This window comes from Drosophila elegans, unplaced genomic scaffold, assembly GCF_018152505.1.
Source record: "Drosophila elegans isolate 14027-0461.03 unplaced genomic scaffold, ASM1815250v1 contig_183, whole genome shotgun sequence".
NCBI lineage: Eukaryota > Metazoa > Arthropoda > Insecta > Diptera > Drosophilidae > Drosophila > Drosophila elegans.
In genome coordinates, this window is record NW_024545550.1 from 10,771,458 (window position 1) to 10,793,207 (window position 21,750).

General features: G+C 40.0%; 2 protein-coding genes across 2 annotated transcripts in view; one reads left to right on the forward strand and one right to left on the reverse strand.

Annotated features, from left to right (window-relative positions):
* The window catches only part of LOC108144307, a 63,265-nt gene that overhangs the window by 11,052 nt on the left and 30,463 nt on the right, over positions 1 to 21,750 (forward strand). The gene's annotated exons all lie outside the window — the stretch shown is intronic.
* Positions 1,117 to 2,107, reverse strand: LOC108144308. Its single transcript, XM_017269000.1, has 3 exons — positions 1,711 to 2,107; positions 1,473 to 1,599; positions 1,117 to 1,420 (listed from the first exon to the last, which is right to left on the reverse strand). The coding sequence occupies exons 1-3, from the start codon at positions 2,089 to 2,091 to the stop codon at positions 1,305 to 1,307; spliced, it is 624 nt and encodes a 207-aa protein (XP_017124489.1). The 5' UTR covers positions 2,092 to 2,107; the 3' UTR covers positions 1,117 to 1,304.

The window sequence follows — 21,750 nt, forward strand, 5'->3', positions numbered from 1 at the left end:
CAAAACAAAAAATAAAATTCAAATAAACTAGCTAACCAACAAAAATTCTTGTATGTACTGTAAATAACCAATACTCTTTGCTAATCTAGATGTAGTTTAACTTATTCTTACTTATCAGTAATTGCAACATCAACTATGTAAAAATCTATCTAGAGCTAGAGGCTCGGCTCGCTTTGCATTTTGTAATTTCGTGACCTTTGTGCCTGCACCGCACCACTAAAATTAAATGTGGGTGCAGTCGCAATCGCACCCGTACACGTACTTGTAAGCAACCACCCAAGAACCACGAACCACCTACACCACACCAAGCCACACTTCGCATCCGTAACCGCATCTGAATCTAAATCTGAATCTAAATGTCGCGAGGAGTGGAAATCCGTTTGTGAACGGCCAACACTTGAGAAAAACAAGAGACTAGCGACGAAGTCGGCGACACTCTATAATAAATTGTTAAAAAGCAACCAAAAACAAAAACACTTTGCGTAAATACCAGTAGCCGAAAGCCACACGTACACCCCCTTACAATTATATATAAATAAATATATATATAAATATATAAATATACATATATCTGCCCATCATGCGCGTTATCGTTCTGAAAAAGAATCGGCCTAACAAACGCGGCACGCCCACCGCCACGGCAGCGGCCTCCTCCTCGCGAGAACCGCCCAAAAAATCGCCATACGCAAAAGTAAGAATTTAAACCCGATGTTCGATACTCGATATTCGATATGATACCCCTACCACCAATATTTGGTTTCAATTTTCGACGATGAAATTCTCGTTATTGCGATAACGAGCGTTTCAGCCTTTGTTTCCTGTTCAATTTGCCAGTGCAATCAATTTTTGAGACACACTCGTATGGTTTGTGCACATTTGCGTGAATTTTCCATGCAAATGTGCAAGTTTTCGCGCCGCGCGTGTATATTTCATGATTTCGAATGCAAATGCAATTACTTAGCCATAAATATCAGCATGTTTAAGTAGCAATCTGTGCATATGCTATATAGCCTAGCTCAAAAATTGGTTGTAGTGGCCAGGCATGCTATAACTAAATATTTACCCAACAAAGTATTCATTTTAATTACAAGCGATAGAAATATTCATAAATTTTAATTAAGCTAAAAACCAATTGGATTGCCAGCTTTTATTATTATGGTCTTGTGCTAGCAATAGAAATTTATTCTGTTTCATTAAGAGTACTTGCTTTTAAAAATAGTACACGCAAATACTTTTACAAGTAGGACCTTGATATATTTGAAATATACATATGGGGAGGTACCATTAAATTATCTTGCATATAATTAAGCTTCCTCGCTTTGTGTAAAAAGCACTTCCGTTTCCTGAACACAGCGACGAAGTTTTTCCTGCAATTTCAAAATTAAGGAGGAAACCACTGCGCAGAAATAGATTTCAAGAACTGCAAGAGGTGGAAATAAGAAAATAATACAGTTTGGGTTTTGTATGCTTACAAATTGAAAGTGTACAAACGAAGACTTTCTGCAGGTCTGTGGTTTCTTGCGTAATATCAATTAAAGTGCTTATCATCACGGTTATAACTGTAATGCAAATCCACAGGACTAGACAGGATATGTGACTCTGAAAAAGATGATATATGAAAACAATATCTTGTTACAACCATTTTATTTTATTCAATCAACATTTCTTGATAAAACTTTATGTGAAACCTTTGTTCTTAAGATAACTCACCCATTCGGCACCCACAATGAGCAGTAGGGACCTGAGCACAGTCAAGGAGTGTAAGGCCTTGCTAAAATAAGGATTTGTTTCAAATATAGGCATTGTCGTGTTGGGTCCGAGCATGTCCCCATCAGGTTCCCTAGTGACCATTAGCGAATCCAGCGACTCCGTTGTGGTGGACCCTAATCCCACTTCCATTTCCATCTCCGCCTTGTAAATGCTGCACATTTGCAGAACATTGACCAGAGCTTCAAATACGGCTATCAACTTGCAGCCCGTTTTCAAGTCAAAGAAATAAAAGCAGCTATTCAGTCCCCTCATTTCATTGATATTTCGATTTAGTTGAGTCCAGCCGTTTGGCGAGTCCAGCAAATTTCGAATATACGACATGCTCGGATGACGATTTCAATGGATTACTACATAGAATAAATGCCGATGAACGTTTGGCAGCCAGCCTACTAATGAACTTTTCATCGTCAGCCACTGATTGAGTTTTGGGCTTACTTCCGATTGGCCATTCGGAGTTAAGTGCACAAGAAAATCCAATTTGATTTATACGCTGCGGCAAAGAGAGCCCGAAAATGGAGGAAAATCTAAAACAATTCAATTTTCCAAGTGTGGCAGCCAGAAACAAAAAAAAAACAAAAAAGCAAAAAAAATCGTTTCCCTGCTGTTCCGCCAAAACCCCCTTACTACTTGTTCCACCCATTTCGATGGCACAATCAGTTGCCCATAAGCGAAATTCCTTTACTGATTTCCTTTTAAAAGCATTTTTCGAATTGTCTTGACTGCGAAGCAGCCACTTGAGTTTGCCCTTCGGCTTTTTTTCGCTCATTTCACATTTATTCGACTTCCTTTTCGGCCCTCTCTCAAGAGCCTTGGGCCAAGTCGTGTTTCCCATTTATTTATTATTGTTTGGCGTGATGCTGCTGCTGCTGCTGCTACTGCACTGACAACTCAAATATCCAAATCTGAATACCCGTGGAATAATTTTAATTCAATTAATAGTCGAAACTCATTCAATTTATACATTTAAAATGCACAAATGGACCACCTGTAAAGCCGATTAATTTCGGAGGACTCGTTTGAGTGCCCGGGATTTATGTCGTGTCGTCGCGAAGGTCAAAAGTTGTGCTCCTAAAGGGTTAATTTTAAATTTATGGCTCTGCCCTTCTTACTTATTCCTGGCGAATGCGTATGCGAATGCGAATCCTTGGCCAGGGACCTAGGCCAAATCCGTAGGCCAATCGTGAGGGGCGGCAACAAATTTGCACGTTAACCGCTACAACAACAAAGCAACAATGGTTTCCCCAATTTATGTAAGTGTGTGTGTGTGTGGGTGTGGGTGGGTGTCTGACATGTGCGTGTGTGGGTGACACAGTGATATTTCTCTGGGTCCTGACACGTTATCTGGCCAACAACGCTCGTGCCCGAAAAGGACCGGCCCGTGTTGGTTCCTACTTTATTTTATTGCTTTAATAAATATGAAATGCGCTCACTTTTTTTGCAGAGCATTCGGCATAGTTTCCCATTTTCGCACGCCCCTCGAGTGCCCTCAATTAGTTGCCCAAATTGGGTACTTCTTTATGACAATCCTCCAAATCTTAATCACACCGACTTGATGGCCACCAGGAATTGATGCCTATGCGCTGAATAGGCATTTTTATATGCATTCTGGTCTATATCTATGGCTATGGAAGGCGAAAGCATAATTTGCTGGGGCATAAATTTTAATTAATCATAAAAACGCTGGCATAAAAATGCCAACAGGTCCTGGCAGCGCTTTTCTTTTTCTCAGCTCTCCTCTATCCGCTCAATCCCCTCCAGCACAACAGCCGGGAATTCATATTCATGTTTAATAATAAATCACAAGACAGCAGCCGCTGCTGAGGAGTTGGAGCTGCCCGCGGGCAATTCCGGTTGCATCCTTGGAATCCGCACAGAAAAACTGGCAAAGCTGCGGCAAAAGCTGGTGAAAGTCAAATGCCAAAGAAGGCCCCAGTGAAATGGCGCCGGCATAAAAGGATTTGCGGCTAAAGGCAAATTTAATTAAAGACATCAGCCGCGCCCACCGCCTCGCACACAATGGCGCCGAATCAGGAGCAAATCCTTGCTTCAGCCCTTTTAATTGCCCACTACCTGTTCCTGTTTCTGTTCAGCAGCAAAAGCTCAACCCACAAGGACGAACAGCGAACAATGGGAATTCATTTGCGAATTTTGGTATCAATTAACCGACCGCCCATTCATCATCGGAATCGTATCTAACGGATGTATGCTTCAACTAATTTAGTGAATGAACACGCGGCGCAAATGTTCTGCAGTTTTGCATTTCACGCTGAAGCTTTTCGCTGTTCCCTGGTAAATATTTAAGTGCCAGGGTCACAGCCACAACTATAAAGTAAAACGATCTCTGTCATCGAAGAGATACGACTTTGAGATACCCTTTGCTCACTGGACTCCTTTCAAAATAGGTTAGCATTTAAACAAAGTGCTGATAGTTGAATAAGTGTAAACTAATTTGATTTTATTTTATTATATGTTGTTTTTATACACTCGACAATTTTTGAGATGTCTGTGATTTAATTGTTATTAGACTGTGAAGTCTATGTCATGGAAGTTTATAACCCTGCTTGGCATGGCCATATTCGCCACCGAATTCGTTCTGGCCAGCATATCCTCTCTGGCCTTAGCAAACCTTTCCCAGAAGGAATTGAAATCCAACTGCGATCTGTCCACCGGAATCATCTCCACGATCTCGTGTTTGGGGACATGTTCGCTGTCCGATTTCTCAGTGATCGGTTTAATGGGAAATTGACAGATAACTACTTCAGACGGTTTTTCCTCTCTGGGGAATATCGGAGACCATCTGTTGTCCACGTGATTGGGTCCATTGTTCCCGATAAGTGGTATTGGAACACGTGGCTGAGCGTCTTCGTATTCTGTTCCGCCGGCATATTCCACACTGCTCTGAGCACCAAGACGTGGCAGATTGCCTTGATATCCGGCTTCATCACTGGCCAAACTTGGCCAAATGGCCAAATACGCATCCGAATTCTCAAGATTTCTTTGCGTTACATTACTTTCGTCGAATCCACTACGGGCCCATACAGCACCCAGTAAGGCAAACACAACAATCTAAAAATGAGAAGATCGTTAATTGTTTCAGAATAGTTTTGCACAGATTAGCTGACTGACCAGTAATTTCATGTTGATTTATATTTTGAAACTGAAGTCAACAGCAAGAAACGGCCCTTTTTATACCAGACCGCCAAAAAAAAAGCCCGTTTTGAGTTTCGACTTTGGGTTACCTTTTCCTTGGCTTGCTTATTGTTAAATCAGTTATTATCATGAGTTGTTGGTGTGTTTTGATTATTTGTTTAAATTGGGCATTAAAGTTCACATAATCTGTTTAGTGAAAATTCTTATTTAAATATGATTACCCAGAAAAAAAATCGCCAGCTGTTGATAACAAAAGCCATAGGTCAGTTGAAAACAAAACAAAATGCTAATCAAAGACGGGAAGCATCTGTAACAAGTGTTTGTTTAAAGACAATATTTTTTGTTTTTGTCATGTGTCATAGAAACTAAACCACTGTTACATGAATTTTAAACTTAGAATAAGTAATTAAATTTTAGACTCATCGGTACAGAAATGAAACTGAAAAGTAATGGGGCTATATTATTTAGTACTGAGTTATTACTTATGCTTTACTACTGTGTGCAGTTTATTTTCAAGGCACACTTATTAAAACTAAACTTTCAATTTTATTTTTCGGGTGTATGTATTAAGCTTGGCTTTTCCAAATTCTTGTGGAATCTAAGATTATTTGTTATCACTAAAAATTAACTTGTTCTGTTTTTGTTAATCTTTGGGCTGGCATGACGCATTCCATTTCTGGCATCAATTAAAGCGGAAGCGGTGAACTTAGAGCACAGCAACAAAAAACGTATTAATTAACCCGTTTAACTTTGATTTATATTAAAAAAAAAGTATGATTAAAGTAATTTCTTTTTACTCAAAAATAAAAGGTGCTTACCTTTGTTAATTGTAATGGATAATGTAAATCTTATAATTAACCATTACTAAATAAATCTTTATTGAATAAATCATGAACCAAAGCGGAAGTTAAAAGACATGAAATAATTTTCTGTGTGCAACTTCATTTATATTTAAGAATTTTTGTATTAAAATTTGTACAATTTTTAAAATTCCAATTCGTTTGGGTTTCCTTATATTTATACACATTTGTGCAGTTAAATCCTCATAATTTTTGTGTCAATCTCCCATGGAGAACACTTTTAGCGCCACTCAAGTACAGGGTATAAACAGCTGTAGACATAGGTACATTTGCTGGGGGCCAAGTGGGAGGGCCCTTTGGGGTCGTATGGCTGAAATAGATAGACAAATAGACACTTGGACAGACAGATTTTGGCTGTTTGGCGCTCTAGAGATTTCACATTTCGTTGACGCACGAATGGCCCAAAAAAGCAGTTTTCAGTTCCGATTCCTGGCACTCGCCACGGGTATCTGGGATATCTGCATGTGGGTGTGGGTGTGGGTGTGGGTGTCAGTGTGACTGTGAGAGTGTGTGCATTCATTAAAATTTCATTTGGAAATCAGCAGAAATGCTGCCGTAATCTCTTCTAGTCATTTGTTTTGCCAGCCACGAGAACTTGCCATTGTATTCCCCTCGGCTCGCTGCTCCTTGGATGGAAAATATTCGCCTGTCAGCAGGAGCCAAGTTGATGGAAATCTGTGCAATTGGTAGAAAAAGTGCAGGGACAAGCAAATCGTAAGTTGATATGCTTGTGTCTTGAATATTTTATTGCTGGCTGGATAAATCTAATCCAGTTCTAAATGGATGTTGTGCTCAGTTGTGAGCGCAAACAAAGTTTCACTTGGAACTAAAGTATTACTTGTAAATGAAACATTAGAAAGAACATGAGCTTAAGCCATAATTTGAGAAATTGGACTTCGGACGGGTGTCTTTAATGAAGGGCTCTTAAATTATTCACAAAGCAACGCTTTTGGATCAAAATTAACTTTCAGGTGATTTTACAATGTTTAAATAAATCTTAGTTAAAACAAGCTTATAAATTGGCTGCACAGTTCAATGTTAAGATGAAAAATATATTACTGAAAACCGAATTACAATTAAGATTTTAAACTAAACTATCGCAAGCTTGGATGCATATTTGTATTATTGTTATAAAATATTTCAATGTGTGTGCGTCAAATTAAAATTTTTTTTCCCAAGTTTTCAATTGAATTTTATTGAAATTAAACTAGTTGACAGCTTGGGATCTCCTTATTTATTTGAATAGAAAATTGTTACATCTTTGCCGCTGTCGTTGCAAATCGAATAACATTTTTATATCTCCCCCGACGGTTGCAGGGAAATTTACGATTGCGTCAAAAAGTATTTCATTGCTGGCCAAGCCAATAAAGTCCGTTCTTTATGGCGGCCCAAAGTCCAAAGAAGAGGGGTTTGGTCGAAAGACAGAGCAGACCTAATGGTTTTAAAATGCGCTCACCCACTAATGCGAACCCTTCAGATCCGTTTTACCGTCTCCCCTGTTTATCTGACATTCATAGTTTATGTTCCATGTTCTGTTCACCTTTCTCAACAAGATAAACGCGGCAGAATTTTCCTGGGAAAATGGGATGAAAGAAAATGAGGGGAAAGTGTGGCAGGTAGAAGGAATAGAGGAAGTAAAAGCAGCAATGATAAAACTAGTAAAGCATACAACATTGTTTGACTTTTTGGATTTGGTGAGGCGTGGAGCAATTTCACTCTGCCACTGCCACTGCCACTCCCACTTTTCGCCAAGCGCCTCAAAGCATTTTTGGCAGTTAACCCGTAAAGATGATAAATGCGAATGTCTTTGCCGTTTGAGTTTGAGTTGTTGCAGTGCCTGCTCAACGAATTTATGGGCACCGGCACTCGAATCTGCAAACAAAACGACAAGGAAAACAATCAGAGAAAATGGCAAGCAAAAACGAAAAAAAGAAAAGCCGAGGCCAAGCTGCTTGAGTTTTCTTCTCCTTGGGAGATTGACAGGCCAGCAGGCCAGTTGGCCGAGTGCCATAGCCTCCACTGCCACTGCATCCGTCCAACTTCCAAGCCGAGACAGAAAGTCACATTAATCAACACTTAAACGTTTAATTGCCGTACATTAATCTTGAGGTTAAGCCGCCTACGCCCCAAAAAAAAAACAACAACTGTCAATTGGGAACGGTTTGTGTGGGTTGGTGTGTTCTTGCGGCCTTTTCCATTTTCCGCCTGCTCCGGCATTAATTGTGTCATTTGGCAATTAACTTTGGAGCCCCGCAAACTGAGGGGTGACAAATTCGGGGCTCGCCGCTTGTAAATATTGATGAGCCGCGGCCAAGGCAAATCTGGCCCAAACCGAGCTGGCCAAACAGTTGATGGACCGTTGCCAAAATTATGTTCGAGCTTATGCCGCTGGCTTGCAGCTGTCGCAGTTTTGATTGAAATATGAGCGTGGCACTGCCAACGCTGTGACCTCAGTCACAGCCAGAATTTCTGGGCATCCAGAGTCCTGGCTTTCGCGACGAGTTAATTAATTTCCACGTTGACATTTCACTCTGCTGTATATTTAATGAGCGGGCTTCGGTTTCGGTCGCGGTTTCACTCCCCCTGCCTCCACTCTATTTATCTGAATCAACGTATATTTTCCGTGCTGTCAAACAAGTAAATATTGAGGCGAAATATTGATACTAAGATCTTGATAGGTGTCGAACGGAATGTCATAGTTTCACTTATAAAGTGTCTTCTATTTTTAGCAATTTGTTAATTTTAATTTGTTGGTTAATTTATGAAAATAAATGTCCACATAAAATGCCTTATTAAATTGGTAACGTATAAATACTTATAAATACAGTTGTCGTCAAAATAATAGTAGATTTCTAAGCCATGGAAATATCTATCAATAATAGTTAAGAAGCAACTAAAAAATCTACAATTATTATAGGTAAATTTAAAAAATAAATTGATAAAAAACATGTTAAAATTTGTAATTTCAAAAACAAGTCAGATATTTAAAACATTTACATTCCAATTCAAGGTGCAGATGAACGACGATATAAACTTATTTTCTTACATATATATCAAAACAGTTGAACAGTTTTCATGTTCCTTTAAAAACTAAAACATTTTCAAAGAGCTTGTAAGTTTCATTTTGTTTATTGTTTAGTTAGCATTTTAATAAATTAAAAGAAAAGAAAATTTTGTTAAGCATTTAACATTTACCTGCTTATTAAACATTTAACCATGACTTTCTAGTCTAAATTAGAATTACATTTTTGAAGTAAATTAATTTAACTCAAAAAACTTTAGTTTACACATTTTTGTTACTACATTTTTGAATAATTTATGGTTGAAGTTTGTGCCAACCCTGACAGTACTTATTCCTATCAACATATATTTTCCGGATTGGCAGAAAAAAGAAAAGCCGTGGCGAAAGTTGATCATAAGAGCCAGATGTATGTCTAAATAAATTCCATAATTTCATTTGGTCGTTGCATATTCAATAAGCAAAACTTTTGCCGCAAAGAAAATAAAATAATAACGTTTACCAGCCGCATAATCTATACCCATCTCTTGTTTCATTCCGCCTTACATTTCTATCCGTCTCTTTTTCATCTGCAAGAGTGTGTGTGTGAGTGTGTGTGTGTGAGTGTATTTGCCTTTGCAAGTTGCATTTCGCCTTCAAAAGGAAAAGTTTTGCACTATTTGCTTGGCACTTGTCTTTTATTTTGCGTTGCACTTACACTCTCCCCCATTTTCCCCTTTTGTCTTTTGCCATTTCCCATTTTCTTGGTTTTTTATTTTCCGCTTTTTCAATTTTTATTTATGCAAATAAGTTTCGGCTGGCATTGTTGCCCGCCGCTGCTTGTTATCGCATAAGGATGTTGTTACAAGTTTACTACTCACTCCCTTCTTCTGGCCCGCCTTCATCGTTGTCTATATATCTTTATTTTTTGTGTTTTTCTGTATTTTCTGGCGTATTTTCCTGTGTATTTTCTTTTTGGCCCGGCCAGCATGTAGATGTTGGCCACGGCTGGTCGCCCACGACAAGTCCTACGAGTGTCGGTAAAATAGTTGAATAATGGCAAACGCCATCGCAAAGGCAATGGCAATGGCAAAGGCACCAGAAATGATACTGTCTGCTCTTCGTTGTCGAAAGTTTAATTATCACTGTGTTTTCCCTCTGTGTGCCATGTGAGTTTTAGTTTGCTGTTTGAATTTTAAACTTTTCACTCCCCCCACTTTTTCTTCTTTTTTCGGACTGGCATTTCTGTGGTCTGAACTGCGAACTTTGTGCATTTGAACTGTTTTTACCCTCCCATCTGTCATTTTTTTTTAGGTTTTTTTTTTTTGTTTTTCGGTTTTTTATTCTGTGTGCTTCCAGCCAGCAGTCCATTTCTGTGGTCAATGGGCATTGCATACTTTGAGGCAAATTCGAAGAAATCACGCATACGCCATGTGCTCGGCAATTAACTCGAGCGCCTGAGCATTTTGTAATGCCCCTGTGCCAGCCAGGCAGTCATGTCGAAAAATTTCCATATTCATGTGCACACACTCACGCATTTTATCGCAGTTGCAATTTTTTTGCCGTCCCCAGCCTCATGCATTTTTATTACTGCTGTCGTTGGTGCTTTGCATATATTATTAGTAGGCGGTTGTGCAGCTGCAGCTCCTAGCTGCAACACCACTATGTGAATGTGCCTGTGCTTGTACCAGAGCGTGGGCCGCCTGCACATTCCCATTCACATTTCCCATTTCCCATCAAGAGCAGCGTGCACCGCACTCATTTGCAGCGTTTGAAATATGCCAAGGAGCTGCCACAAATTTGTGTGCCCAGAAATCAATGAACAGCTACACAGCAAAAAAAAAATATATATTTTTCGATATTGTATTTTCCTTTGGTTACTGCCACAAGTAGATTTGCTCATTTTTTTACATGTACTTTAATTGACTTTATTTCACAGCAATATTGCACTACAGAGCTCAGAATTAAATATTTTTAGTTTTACCAAATACTTTAATTCTTTGTTTTTGACACTTACTCCACAAAATCAATTTTTATATTTCATATTTTATTTATTTACTTGATTTATTGGATTTAATAAATGAATTCTTAGCTTTAATAAATGAATTAAAATACAGGATAACGACGACGAAGAGATATATCCTTTTTTACCAAATAAAATGACCAAATTAAACTCCTTTTTTAATAAAAACTTGTTTCTTAATTAAAGACAAAATGTAATTGTTCTCTGTGCACGATAAATTACCATAAATCATAATTTGTGACCTATTTTTTTGCAAGTGCAAGAAATGGGCTGTCCCCTAACGAAGGACTCCTTTTTATTTTATTACTCCCATTTTCACTGCCTCTCAGCTTAAAGTGCCTTATAGAGCAGGTACTTCATTGCACTGCAGCAGCATTTCTCAGGAAACTGGGTCTTTCGCTGCTTTAGGTGAATGGTAAACGATGCCACGTGATGTGCATAGACAAGCGGATTTGCATTGATCGTGGCTGCAAATGAAAAACGCGACAGCCAATTTAGTGACACCATCAATTTGCGATAAATCAATGCGATGCTGGGGGTGGGGTCGGTGGTGGGGATGTTGCAAGTGGGTGGGCTGGGTAGCAAGCATGCATGTCATTTAATCTCTGCTTTCGCTGACGTCGTGACAACTTGATTGCGAATCTCGCCTGGATTGTTCGCTGCAATTTCGATTCGGTTGGCTTCGCAGTTGCCATTTGCCATTCGCCAGTTACCATTTGCCAGTTGCCATTTGCCGAAAACTTCGTGGCACGTTGCGGAGCTTCAATTAAAGCCTCGTTTGGGGGAAACTTTACTGTGGCCAAGTGCCCGGCACTAGTCTCATTTGAAATCGCATTTCCAGCTCCTCTCGCACATGAAAATATGCTGCAAATACAATAAATGAGGCGGAGGTAGAGCAATGCGAGTAAGTGCAACTGGTACAAGGCCGAAAGTTTTTGCAGCACATCGAGAGCCACAAAGCGCAGAACGTGGCGCTTTCTTTTATACATTTGGTTCAGGTATACTAGTACATATATGAATAGTACATACACTTTAGTAACGGCAGTATAGCACTTTCAATGGCCGTTCGAAAATGTGCGAGTTCTGGCGCACTCGTGGTATCAATGTGTGTGTTTTTTTGTGTGGGCGTGTCGCATTTAAGCCGCAGAAATCGCCCTGGGGTATACCATCCTATGTGGCTTTAATAGAAAACGAGCGGAAAATCGCTTATTATGCCAAAAGGAAATAGTTGCTCTTCCCCCTTAACTTTTCCATTGCCATCCTTTATTTCTTTTACTTTCGGCTAGAAATGTGCCACCGACAGCGGCCGTAATTTGACTTTATATATTTCTCGGTCTTAGCCATGAACCGAGTTCATGCTAGATTTGTCTTGCCAGCAAATTTAGGCCATAGCTTGGGGGGGATTTTCCAAAAAGCAAAACTACTTAATTGCACAGGGACTCTGAGATCTTTGGGTCACTTAAACTTCTTGTTTTCAGTCGCTTTAATTGGATTCAAAGCGTCATCGATTTGTATAGATCAGCAGAGAAACAGTTTACGTGTCTGGCATAGCTATCGTTTCATTTCCCTTTCATTGTGCTGCTCATTTGCCTGTGAAACCAAACAGTACACTTGTAAAAATGCTCGCTTTTTTGTATATTATTAAATTCAAATTATGTACATTTTTTCAACAATTTAATCACTTTAATTTATACGCTGAAACAGTATCACTTTTAACCTTTTAAAAATAGAAAAAAAAGGGAATACGCTTTATTAAATTTGCATGCCATTTGATGCTTTTGATATTTTCCTGGCAGTTGCACGAACCACAAGCATATTAATTACAAATTTTAGGAGCTAATGATATGAGCAATAATTAAATTGGTTATTAAACATAATCATGTTTTTCTATGTGCACACAATGGCCAAGAGGTGGGTGTGGGATGCAGCTGGCTGGTGTTAGCGAAAATATTTTCAAAGAAAACAATGTTCGTGCTCTGCTCTGCTCAATTTATAAACGATTCGTGCGGCAAATGCATTGGCTTGGAATTTTAATTGGATGATTTTTGGACGGGGCCACGTGTTGTTGGCTGCAGAAAAAGGGAAAAAACTATGCCATAAACATATGTATTCGCAAAACTGGTGAGCTGGTGAGCTGGTGAGTTTAAGCAGCTTTGCTTGCCGACAAATATTTCAATGTTGTGCCAGACCAGGCGCTGTGCTGCCAAAGATAATCCCCCAGCTCGACACATATATTTTATGGGGCGTGGTCGTGGGCGTTTTAGGGTCCAGGCACGAACAACTTCCATTTCCACATTGGCAGGCCATAAACGAGCTCGGAACGTGGGTCCTGCTCCTAGAGTGTCCTGCCATATATGCATGTGTGTGTGTATGGTATACGTACGAATATGTATAATGATGTGGTCGGTCTTCCAGTCTCCGTCCTGCCAAGCGTGAAATGTATGACAAAAGGAGCAAAACAAAGCTGGCGAGTGTTAAGCTAAAAATACGCATGCACAGGGGGCACACACACACACGCACACACGCAGCCGAACAATGGCCAAAGCCAGCAAAATCAACACCCAAGAAGACCCGGACTTGGGGAGCAGCTGCTCAAATCCAATAACAAATTATATGCACTAGACAATTGGTCCTTTATTGCGACAGCGGCGACAGTGGCGAAAGGAGCGGCAAGGACGACGATAGCGATGGCGACTTTTATGGCAAAAGTGCAAAATGATTTACGATTATGTTGATAAAATGGCTTAAATAGTATTTTCATTTCTTGATGCTCGAGTGCACTTTGTGGCACCATCCCAGCAACACACTCACACACACATATACCATCCAAGCCGTATCCTTACACCCACACAAATTCAATTGTCTGCTGAGGCAAAAGTGCCGTATGATTTGTTTGCGCTTAAGCAGCGACGACAGCGATGGAGCTTTTCCTGCTGCATACTTTTCAGCGCCAAGATTACACTCGCACACACACGGGTTTTGTTTCTGTGTGTTCTGGATGGCTTGAAATATTCATGGCCCCGACGCTCTTCGTCCTCGCCCTTTTCCCATTTATCCTGCCTTCTCTTTAAGTTCCTTGCCTGCCAAATGTCTTGACTTTAAAAACTTTTTCCCCTTTGCATATGAAATCCTTTCTGAAAAGCGGTGTCGGATCACTGGTCATATGCAGCCGGCATTGGTTTCCCCCATGCCAGCTCGCTCTGAATAATGAATGCCCAGGACGCAGCAATCCTCGATTTTTCTTGTTAACTTTCGTCCGCAACTTTTCACTGCACTGCCCAAATCCTAGGAATTCTTTTCACATAAACATGAGGATACAAATTTACATACATGTTACAAAAAAAATAAAAATCTGGGAAGTTACGAAATATGTAAAACGAAGTCTTTTAAGAAAAGTTTTACAAAATCAGCATCTTGTTAAAAAGAATGTTTAGTTCTCAAATTTTAAAAGATCTAGTTTCTTAAACGAATATAAATTATTGTATCTCAATCTGTGACCTTTGTTTATTGATTTTATATTTTGCTTGCCATATCCCCATTTAAAAAGTATTGTATGGTATTGTATCTATCAAAATGGTTTATTTAAAATTAGATTTCTATAAGTCTGCTTAAATATAAAGAGGCCATTAATTAACTTAATTTCACTAACAAAAACTATTAAATATTTGTTAAAGCCCAGAAAATATATATTTTATTAAATATTCAAGTAATCTCAGAATTGAACCCAATAAGTAATTTTTTTCTCTGTACACTATATTCATTTGCCGTGCAGCTGCATCAATTCTTATTGATAAAGCCACTCTGGAAAAAGAGGGAAACATACTCCGAAGTCTGGATGCAGAAGCGATGAATAAAATATTAATGCACTCGCTTGGCATAATTGAATGAAACCGCAAACATATCACCCAAGAGTTCATTTCATTTGTCAGTTGTGCGTTGAGGTTAAAACGTGTTAAGATTAACTGACACTTTTGGCATTAGTCTTTGGCTAGGTAGCCTTTCGTCTATTTCTTCGCCTTAGCCATAAAACCCACATAAAGCTAAATCCAATTACTTTACACACCCCGAGTCCTAACGCGCAATTGACTTTGTATGGCTGGCTAAAGGCAAATTGCCCGTGAAATTATGGCAAATACTGGCAAGTTTCAAGGCCAAAGAGGCGCCTGCAGAACACATAAATCACATCTGCCCAAGGCCTCGAAATCAAATTGTGGCTTATTTACTATTATTTATTATTATGATTAGATGTGAGTGCTGTCTGTGTGGGGTAAATATCGGAAAACAGGGCCAATCAGTTGTGACTAAGCTTAAGCAGCCCCTCAAATCTGAACAAATGATGAGCTTATGAGGTGCAATCGCAATCGAAATCGGTCTTTAGCCTCCAACAACTGACCTGTCAACTGGCTGACTAAATGGCTGAATGATCAAATGACCAAATGAACGACTGACTGAACGATGGACTGGCTCTAATTGGATTTTCGATTTTCTACTTGTTTCACGCACGCAAGTCAGCAGGCCCATTGACGTTGTTTTTGCTCTTGTCGTCGCTGATGGCGATTAACTTAATTAATGTCACACACTAATGACAACTCAATGCGATTATGCTGACATCTGCATTGGCTGAGAGCGTCGGCGTGGCGGACTAAATTAAATTGAGAAATTAACAATGAGCGAGGAGGCGGCACGAGGCGAATAAATTGGCATTTCAATCGGCCATCCAGCTCGAGTGGCAAACGCGATTAATAAATGAATAGCTAATGAGTGCTCCGCCCCTCGATCCGCCCCATAATCGCACGAGTGTTGCTGGGAGGTCTGACTTTTTAAGCCCCTAATTAGTTCGTTATGAATTGCTCCGCCAACAGCAGCAGCAATCAGCATAGCAGAGGTATGGGCAAACTAATTGAGATTGGGCATGGCAAGTCAATGGCAGGACCAAATGATTCGCTTCTAATGTTGGGAGGGCCCCTGATCAGGTCTTTTGTTAGTCACACTTGATCCATATTTCGGAATCCGGATGCCATGTTCCACTTTCCACCTTTCACCAACAGCGGCAGTTGCAGGATGCAGCAAAAGCAGCAGATGCAGCAGCTGCAGCAAAATGCACTAGCAAAAGCAAACATTCTGTCGGCTCTTCAATGGTCCAATTGAGAATGCAAATTTGTGAGCCACACAACACTCAACAAAAAAACTTTGCAAAATTTTAATTTTTAAATAGTAAAAATCTATTTTATATGGGCAATACAAAAATGTACATGATTATGAGTTAAAATAATAATAATATTTTAAAGGCATCAATATTAAACTGATAAGGCCCAGAAAAAACATTTTTTAAGAGGACTTTTAAATTGTTATTAATTAGACTTGTAAGCGAAATAAATTTTGTTTCGACCTTTTTTGACACCGAAAATGTTTGTTTAATTGAAAGCATACTTTCTTTATTATTAACAAATGATTTTGTGAGCCAAGTTTGGCACTTGGAAACTGAACTGAAAGGTACATTTTTAGAATGACTTGAAAGGTTTTTTTTCCTACTAAAATGGCTAACTGATTTTACTGTTCTTATTTGGAAATTAAGTTCCTAGATTTGCGCCTCGATTAGAGCTGAAATTGGCTTTTTTTTGTTGAGTGCAGCAGTGACTGGGACTTGACTGCCGCTGCTCTTGCTCAATCATCGGCTAGGCGGGCTGAGGCCTCGTCATCTCCAGCTACACTAACAGCCTATAATCGCAACTTAACATGCTAACAGCGAGGCTGTTGAGGGCCAGAAGTGGCCAGGAGCAGGAATTCAAGGAGCGGCGGCAGCGGCTGAAGCATCAGTGCAAACATCCTTCACATGCCGGATATCGCACAATCTCGAAAAAAGCAGAAGACAAAAAAATAGTGAAACCAGCTTGACAGGCTGCCATCCTGCCTCAACCTCGCCGCTTCCGAGTGCCTCATGTTGCACTAAATGACTCGCCCACAGCCACGCCCACACACATATGAAGGGAGGGGGCGGGGGGCAGGGATATGTCGAGTGCGTTGCACTGAATTTTACAGCTTTTGTTTCGCCGCTCGAGCTGCTCTTTCTCCTCTCGACTGAGCTTGTGTTTTATATGCGTTTATCTGCCGCCCTTTTCGGTATTGTTCCTGGCGCCAGGCCTCCTTTTGCTTACTGCTCATCCCGCTTTGCTTATTGGCAGAGAGGTCCTTGGTCCTTGGTCCTTGTGCCTGGTGCCTTGTGCCTGAGCAACGTTTACAAACATCCAGTTGAGTGGCTCTGAGTGTCATTGTTCTTGAACATTTGAACATGTGTTGTCAGTGCGAGACCTGCACGGCTGAATGCGCCCCAGCACAATATCCATCTCGCCATCTGCACTGCAAGAAATAGTGTGCCATTTGCCGACTTGACTTTCATAACTCAAAGCTACATGACTATCAAGTTTGAGATGTGGTAACTTTCGTTTTAATCTGCTTTCATTGTCATAACTTTCACCAGCTCCACAAGAGTTGAAGGGGTGGCAACTTTTTTACCCTTTACGAATTTTCATCACAACTTCGTTTATTTTTTTAAGTTACAACAGTAATCTTATAAAAGTGGCTTAATTAACAAGTGCAAAGTGCACTTAGAACTGCTAAATTGAAAAACCATATTACAGCTTATCAATTGTTATACTTTGACAGCTTGCCAAATTTATAATTGATATTTTATTTCATAGGCAATTTGTGGCAGACTTATCTTTTTATGTAGCCATTCAGGTTTATTGCCTTAAATCGATTTGTCATTTGTCACTATTTTTATTGATTGCATGTCTGAAGTTTAAATGGATTTCTTAATTGTGAAGTATTTCAATAAATTAATTACGTCTTATAATTTAATCAATTTTTTGGTAAATAAAATTTGTTTCTGTGTTGCCATTTTCTGCTTGCTAAATCCTTCTGACCCTCAAAAAATCATCTCATCATGCTTTTGGCCAAAAGACGATTTGATTATGAAAATGATTTCGAGCAAGTTTTAAAATTCCGGGGAGGAAGCACTCAAGATGCCAAGCCGCCGAGCGGAAAACTTTGGCCCCTTGTCACCTTGTCGCCTCGCTGCTCACTTTGCCAATATCTTGCCAAATCCAATATAACTGCAGCTGCAGTCGTAGAGGGGGAACAAGTGCAAGTAGAACCATTAGCATTTGACAGAAGAATGGAATAGAAGTCAACAGAAGTGCGGGCCAAGTGAGCCTCTTGAAGTGCGCAAAGGCGAAATGGGAAAAAATATTTGCCATGCCAGAAATTGACAACTGTTTGCTTAGTTGAGAGTGTTTGCACCCCCTGGCCAAAAAAGCGGGAACAAGAACGAGAATGGGAATGCCAATGCGAATGCGAATGTGAACCCCTCGAAGCAGCCGATGGATGCAGCTGGCTCTGAAAGCGGAAATTTGACACTCTCGGTGCCACTTTCACTTTCGCTTTCCCCATCGCCATCGCTATCGCTTTCACCCCGCAGGGCCATAAACAAGGGAATAGTGCGGGGAAAGTGCGAAAGTGGCAGTGAGGAAGATGAACACATTCCATTTGCTAGATGCTAGAATGTTGCGCGTTATATCAGCTTACGTTTTAATGGCACTGCCGCTGGCGCTTCTCGGCAGTCAATGATATAGTTTCGTTAGCCGTTCGCCGAGCAGAATGTGCCATTACATGGCGGACGGAACAAAGGACGGGGAGAAGCAGCGCGATGGAGACATCCAGGGCCAAACTATTTGATTACCAATTGCTGCTGGAGCAGAAGCAGAGTGCCGAGGATATCTGATGATGGCTTTTAATTGCCGCATCCATTTCAAAGAATCGCTAATGCTGCAAGTTGTACGGTGGAAAATAAAGAAAATAAAATGGCAAAGGGCAGAGCAAAAAATGGGAAAAAGAGCTAATCGTATAATGTCAGAATGGAACAATATGCTTAAAGGGCACTCTAAGTAACAAAGTAGAACCCAGCAAACGAGGAAAGGGGAAACTCTTTAAAGTAACTTAAAAGTAAAGGATTTTTTGTAAGACATTAAAGGAATATAAAAGGCAAGGAAATTTACATGAGATATTATTTTAAACATCTTTAAAACTATCAATTTCTACTCGATACAACTTATAAATTATATAGCCGAATATTATTAAATAATTAACAACCACATATTAAAGAATTTTTCTGAAATCTTTTAAAAGTTACACTTAATCTATGAAAGAATTCATTACATAAAATATCATTTTGAACAGCTTTTAAACTTATATTTTTCTGGCTTACAAATTTTATTTACTTTGCCACTGTTTTTTATGTGTGTTTATATTTTCTTGTTGTATATTCTTTCTTAAACCAGTAGAAAACTTATAGAAAAGGCTAAATTAAGGTCCATAAGCGAGTACTGCAGCCGTTTCTTAACTCCCAGAAATTTAATCAGTCAACTTAAGTTGAAGGACTGCTATTTCCAAATTGCTTTCTGAGCCACGAAATCGATTAAGAACTTGACCGAGAAAGTTTTCCAGCCACTATCTCTCTTGAAATCAGGCTAGTCCAAAAAGTCCACTTTCTTGTCCATAAATTTGTAATTCGTATTTCCCAGTTCCAGCCGCAGAAAGTTTGGGAAAAACAAACTTGCCAGTGGCAGGCGCTTTCCAGCAAACGAATCGATAAAAAGAAATGACTGGCAGAAAGTGTAAATAGAACTATTTGACCCTGGACAACATCATAAATGTGTCAGGCGAAGACCAAAAACAATTTGTCAGCATGGGACGGTACTGAGTTAAAATATAATAATATTATGTCGTACCCCAAAAACGCCGCCCTCACACCCCACTCTCCTTGGCCAGCCGAACTTTAATCAATAAATTGTACTATTATTAAACCCACACCCTCCATCGCCTGCAGTCCGTGTCCGTGTCCGTGTCCGCTGCTGCATGTTGGATATATGCTGGCTGTTGGATGTTGAATGTTGGATGTTGGATGTGTACTGTGTGTGAAGGGGGGCCCGCAAATATTTGTGAGCTGCTTGTGGCAGACTCGTAACGATGCCCGAAAATATGAGTCCGACAAGGAGTCCTTGTGTGCCGGGCCCACAGGCGGAGATACCCGTGCAAATGCGGGTGTTCCAGCCACATCTTGGCCCCAAAATGTGTGTACGTGTGTGCCCGGGCTCCATCCTTTGGCATCGTAACGCTAACAAGCTGCAGCTGCAGCCCAAGAACACTCGGCGAACAAGCTCGTGATTTTCGAAACTTCCTCTAATTTAGTATGGCACTTAAAGAGTTTTCTACTGCGAGCCAACAGGAAATAGTTGGATAAAATACTCAACTTAATAAGAAAATGCATTATCTTAAAATAGAAGAGTATGGCAAAATGCATTAAAATAAAATACTTTTCTTTATTGGAAAATTCATTACTTTAAAATGCGCTTCCTTGTAGTAAAATGCATTGCTTTAAAACTTGTATTGTTTTTGAATTTTTATATAATGAAGATTTTATAATGAAAAGTATCTTATGTTTTTTTTTAAGTATTTACGTTTTAAAGTCAAAAAAATGTTTTAAAAATGCTTTTCTAATAATATCTCCATAAAGTTTATTTTTCTCCCATCTGATTTCACATTACTTTTAGTCAAACAAAAAAAACCTCTTTAAGAGGTAAGAAGGTAGTGACGATCGCACCTTGAACATATATAATTTAAAATACTGCATACAAAGTTTCTAATACCTTTTTTGTGACGAAAAAATATGATATTTTAAACGTGTAGACAATTCCAACATTTTACACATCTTACTGTACGCTGCTGTTAATATTTTTGCTTCATACCCTTAAAGGTATGTTCGTCACTGCTCTTCCTAGTAATGTTGGCTTAAATTTAAAATGAAAATGCTCTGTTTTGTAATGAAAACTAGTTTTAACATGTTTTTTTAGGTAGTAAACCAGGTTTAAGTGCCAATGTTCCGCAGTGTAAGGACCCTGTGATCCTTTTCCCCACATTCCACTCCCATGAATGAGGGCAGAAGCCAAGCACAATGTATGAGGGATTCCAGCGAGTCCTTGCAAGCAATTTGTCGGGTCGGAGCTGTGGGCCCGAAGCCGGTGTGCCCTGGCCGCTTGCTTAATTTTACATCAAATTTATAACTGACTTATTGGCACTTGGCACTGGGATTATGCCTTCCAGGCCAGCACTTCCTCAAACTGCACCGAGCAGTTGTTCGCTCACAAGCTATTACGTATACGCAGTGGGTGTTTGTGTGTGTATGAGAGTGTGAGAGTGTGAGTGTTAGTGGGGATGACAGGGAATTGGGAAAGTTTTTGCTCCAGAGAGAGATCAGGTAGTCGGAAATTCAAATAGTGCCGCAGGGGAGAGCGAAGCAGACGACCCAGACCAGAAATACTTCATTTATGCAATTTGCAATATTGGCAACTCAGCAACACGAGTGGGCGCATCCCTCGGCTTTCCTGCTTGAATCCTTGAGTTCTTGAATCCTCGACTCCCCGATTTCCGCATCCCGAATCCCGACTCACCACCTCACCGCTGGCAGCTGTCGTCGGTTTCGTTCTCGCTTTTTTATCAAAAGCAATTTTGCACTTTCTTTGGCTTGGCCTTTTAATAAATTCCGCCAAGCTTTGCATTTTCAGCAGTTTTCCCGGCAACATTTCTCCGCCCGGCTATTCCACAGCCACCTCTCGGCCGCTGCTGTTTCGCTTTTTTTCCCCCACTGCTCTTTGTGCTGATTTTAACACTTTTCCAAATTTCCGAGTAGGCCACGAAATTGGCAGAGGCCACCAGTTCACCAGTTCAGCAGTCTACCATCTGCACCGGCAATGGCAACCAACTGTATCCGGGTTGAGTTTTGGCAGCGCCTCACCTTCATTTTTTGCTGGAATTTTAATGAAAATTTAAATAATTGAAAACCATGTTGCAAGTGCCACAGGCGGAGTCCACAGATAGTGTTGCATATTAATGAG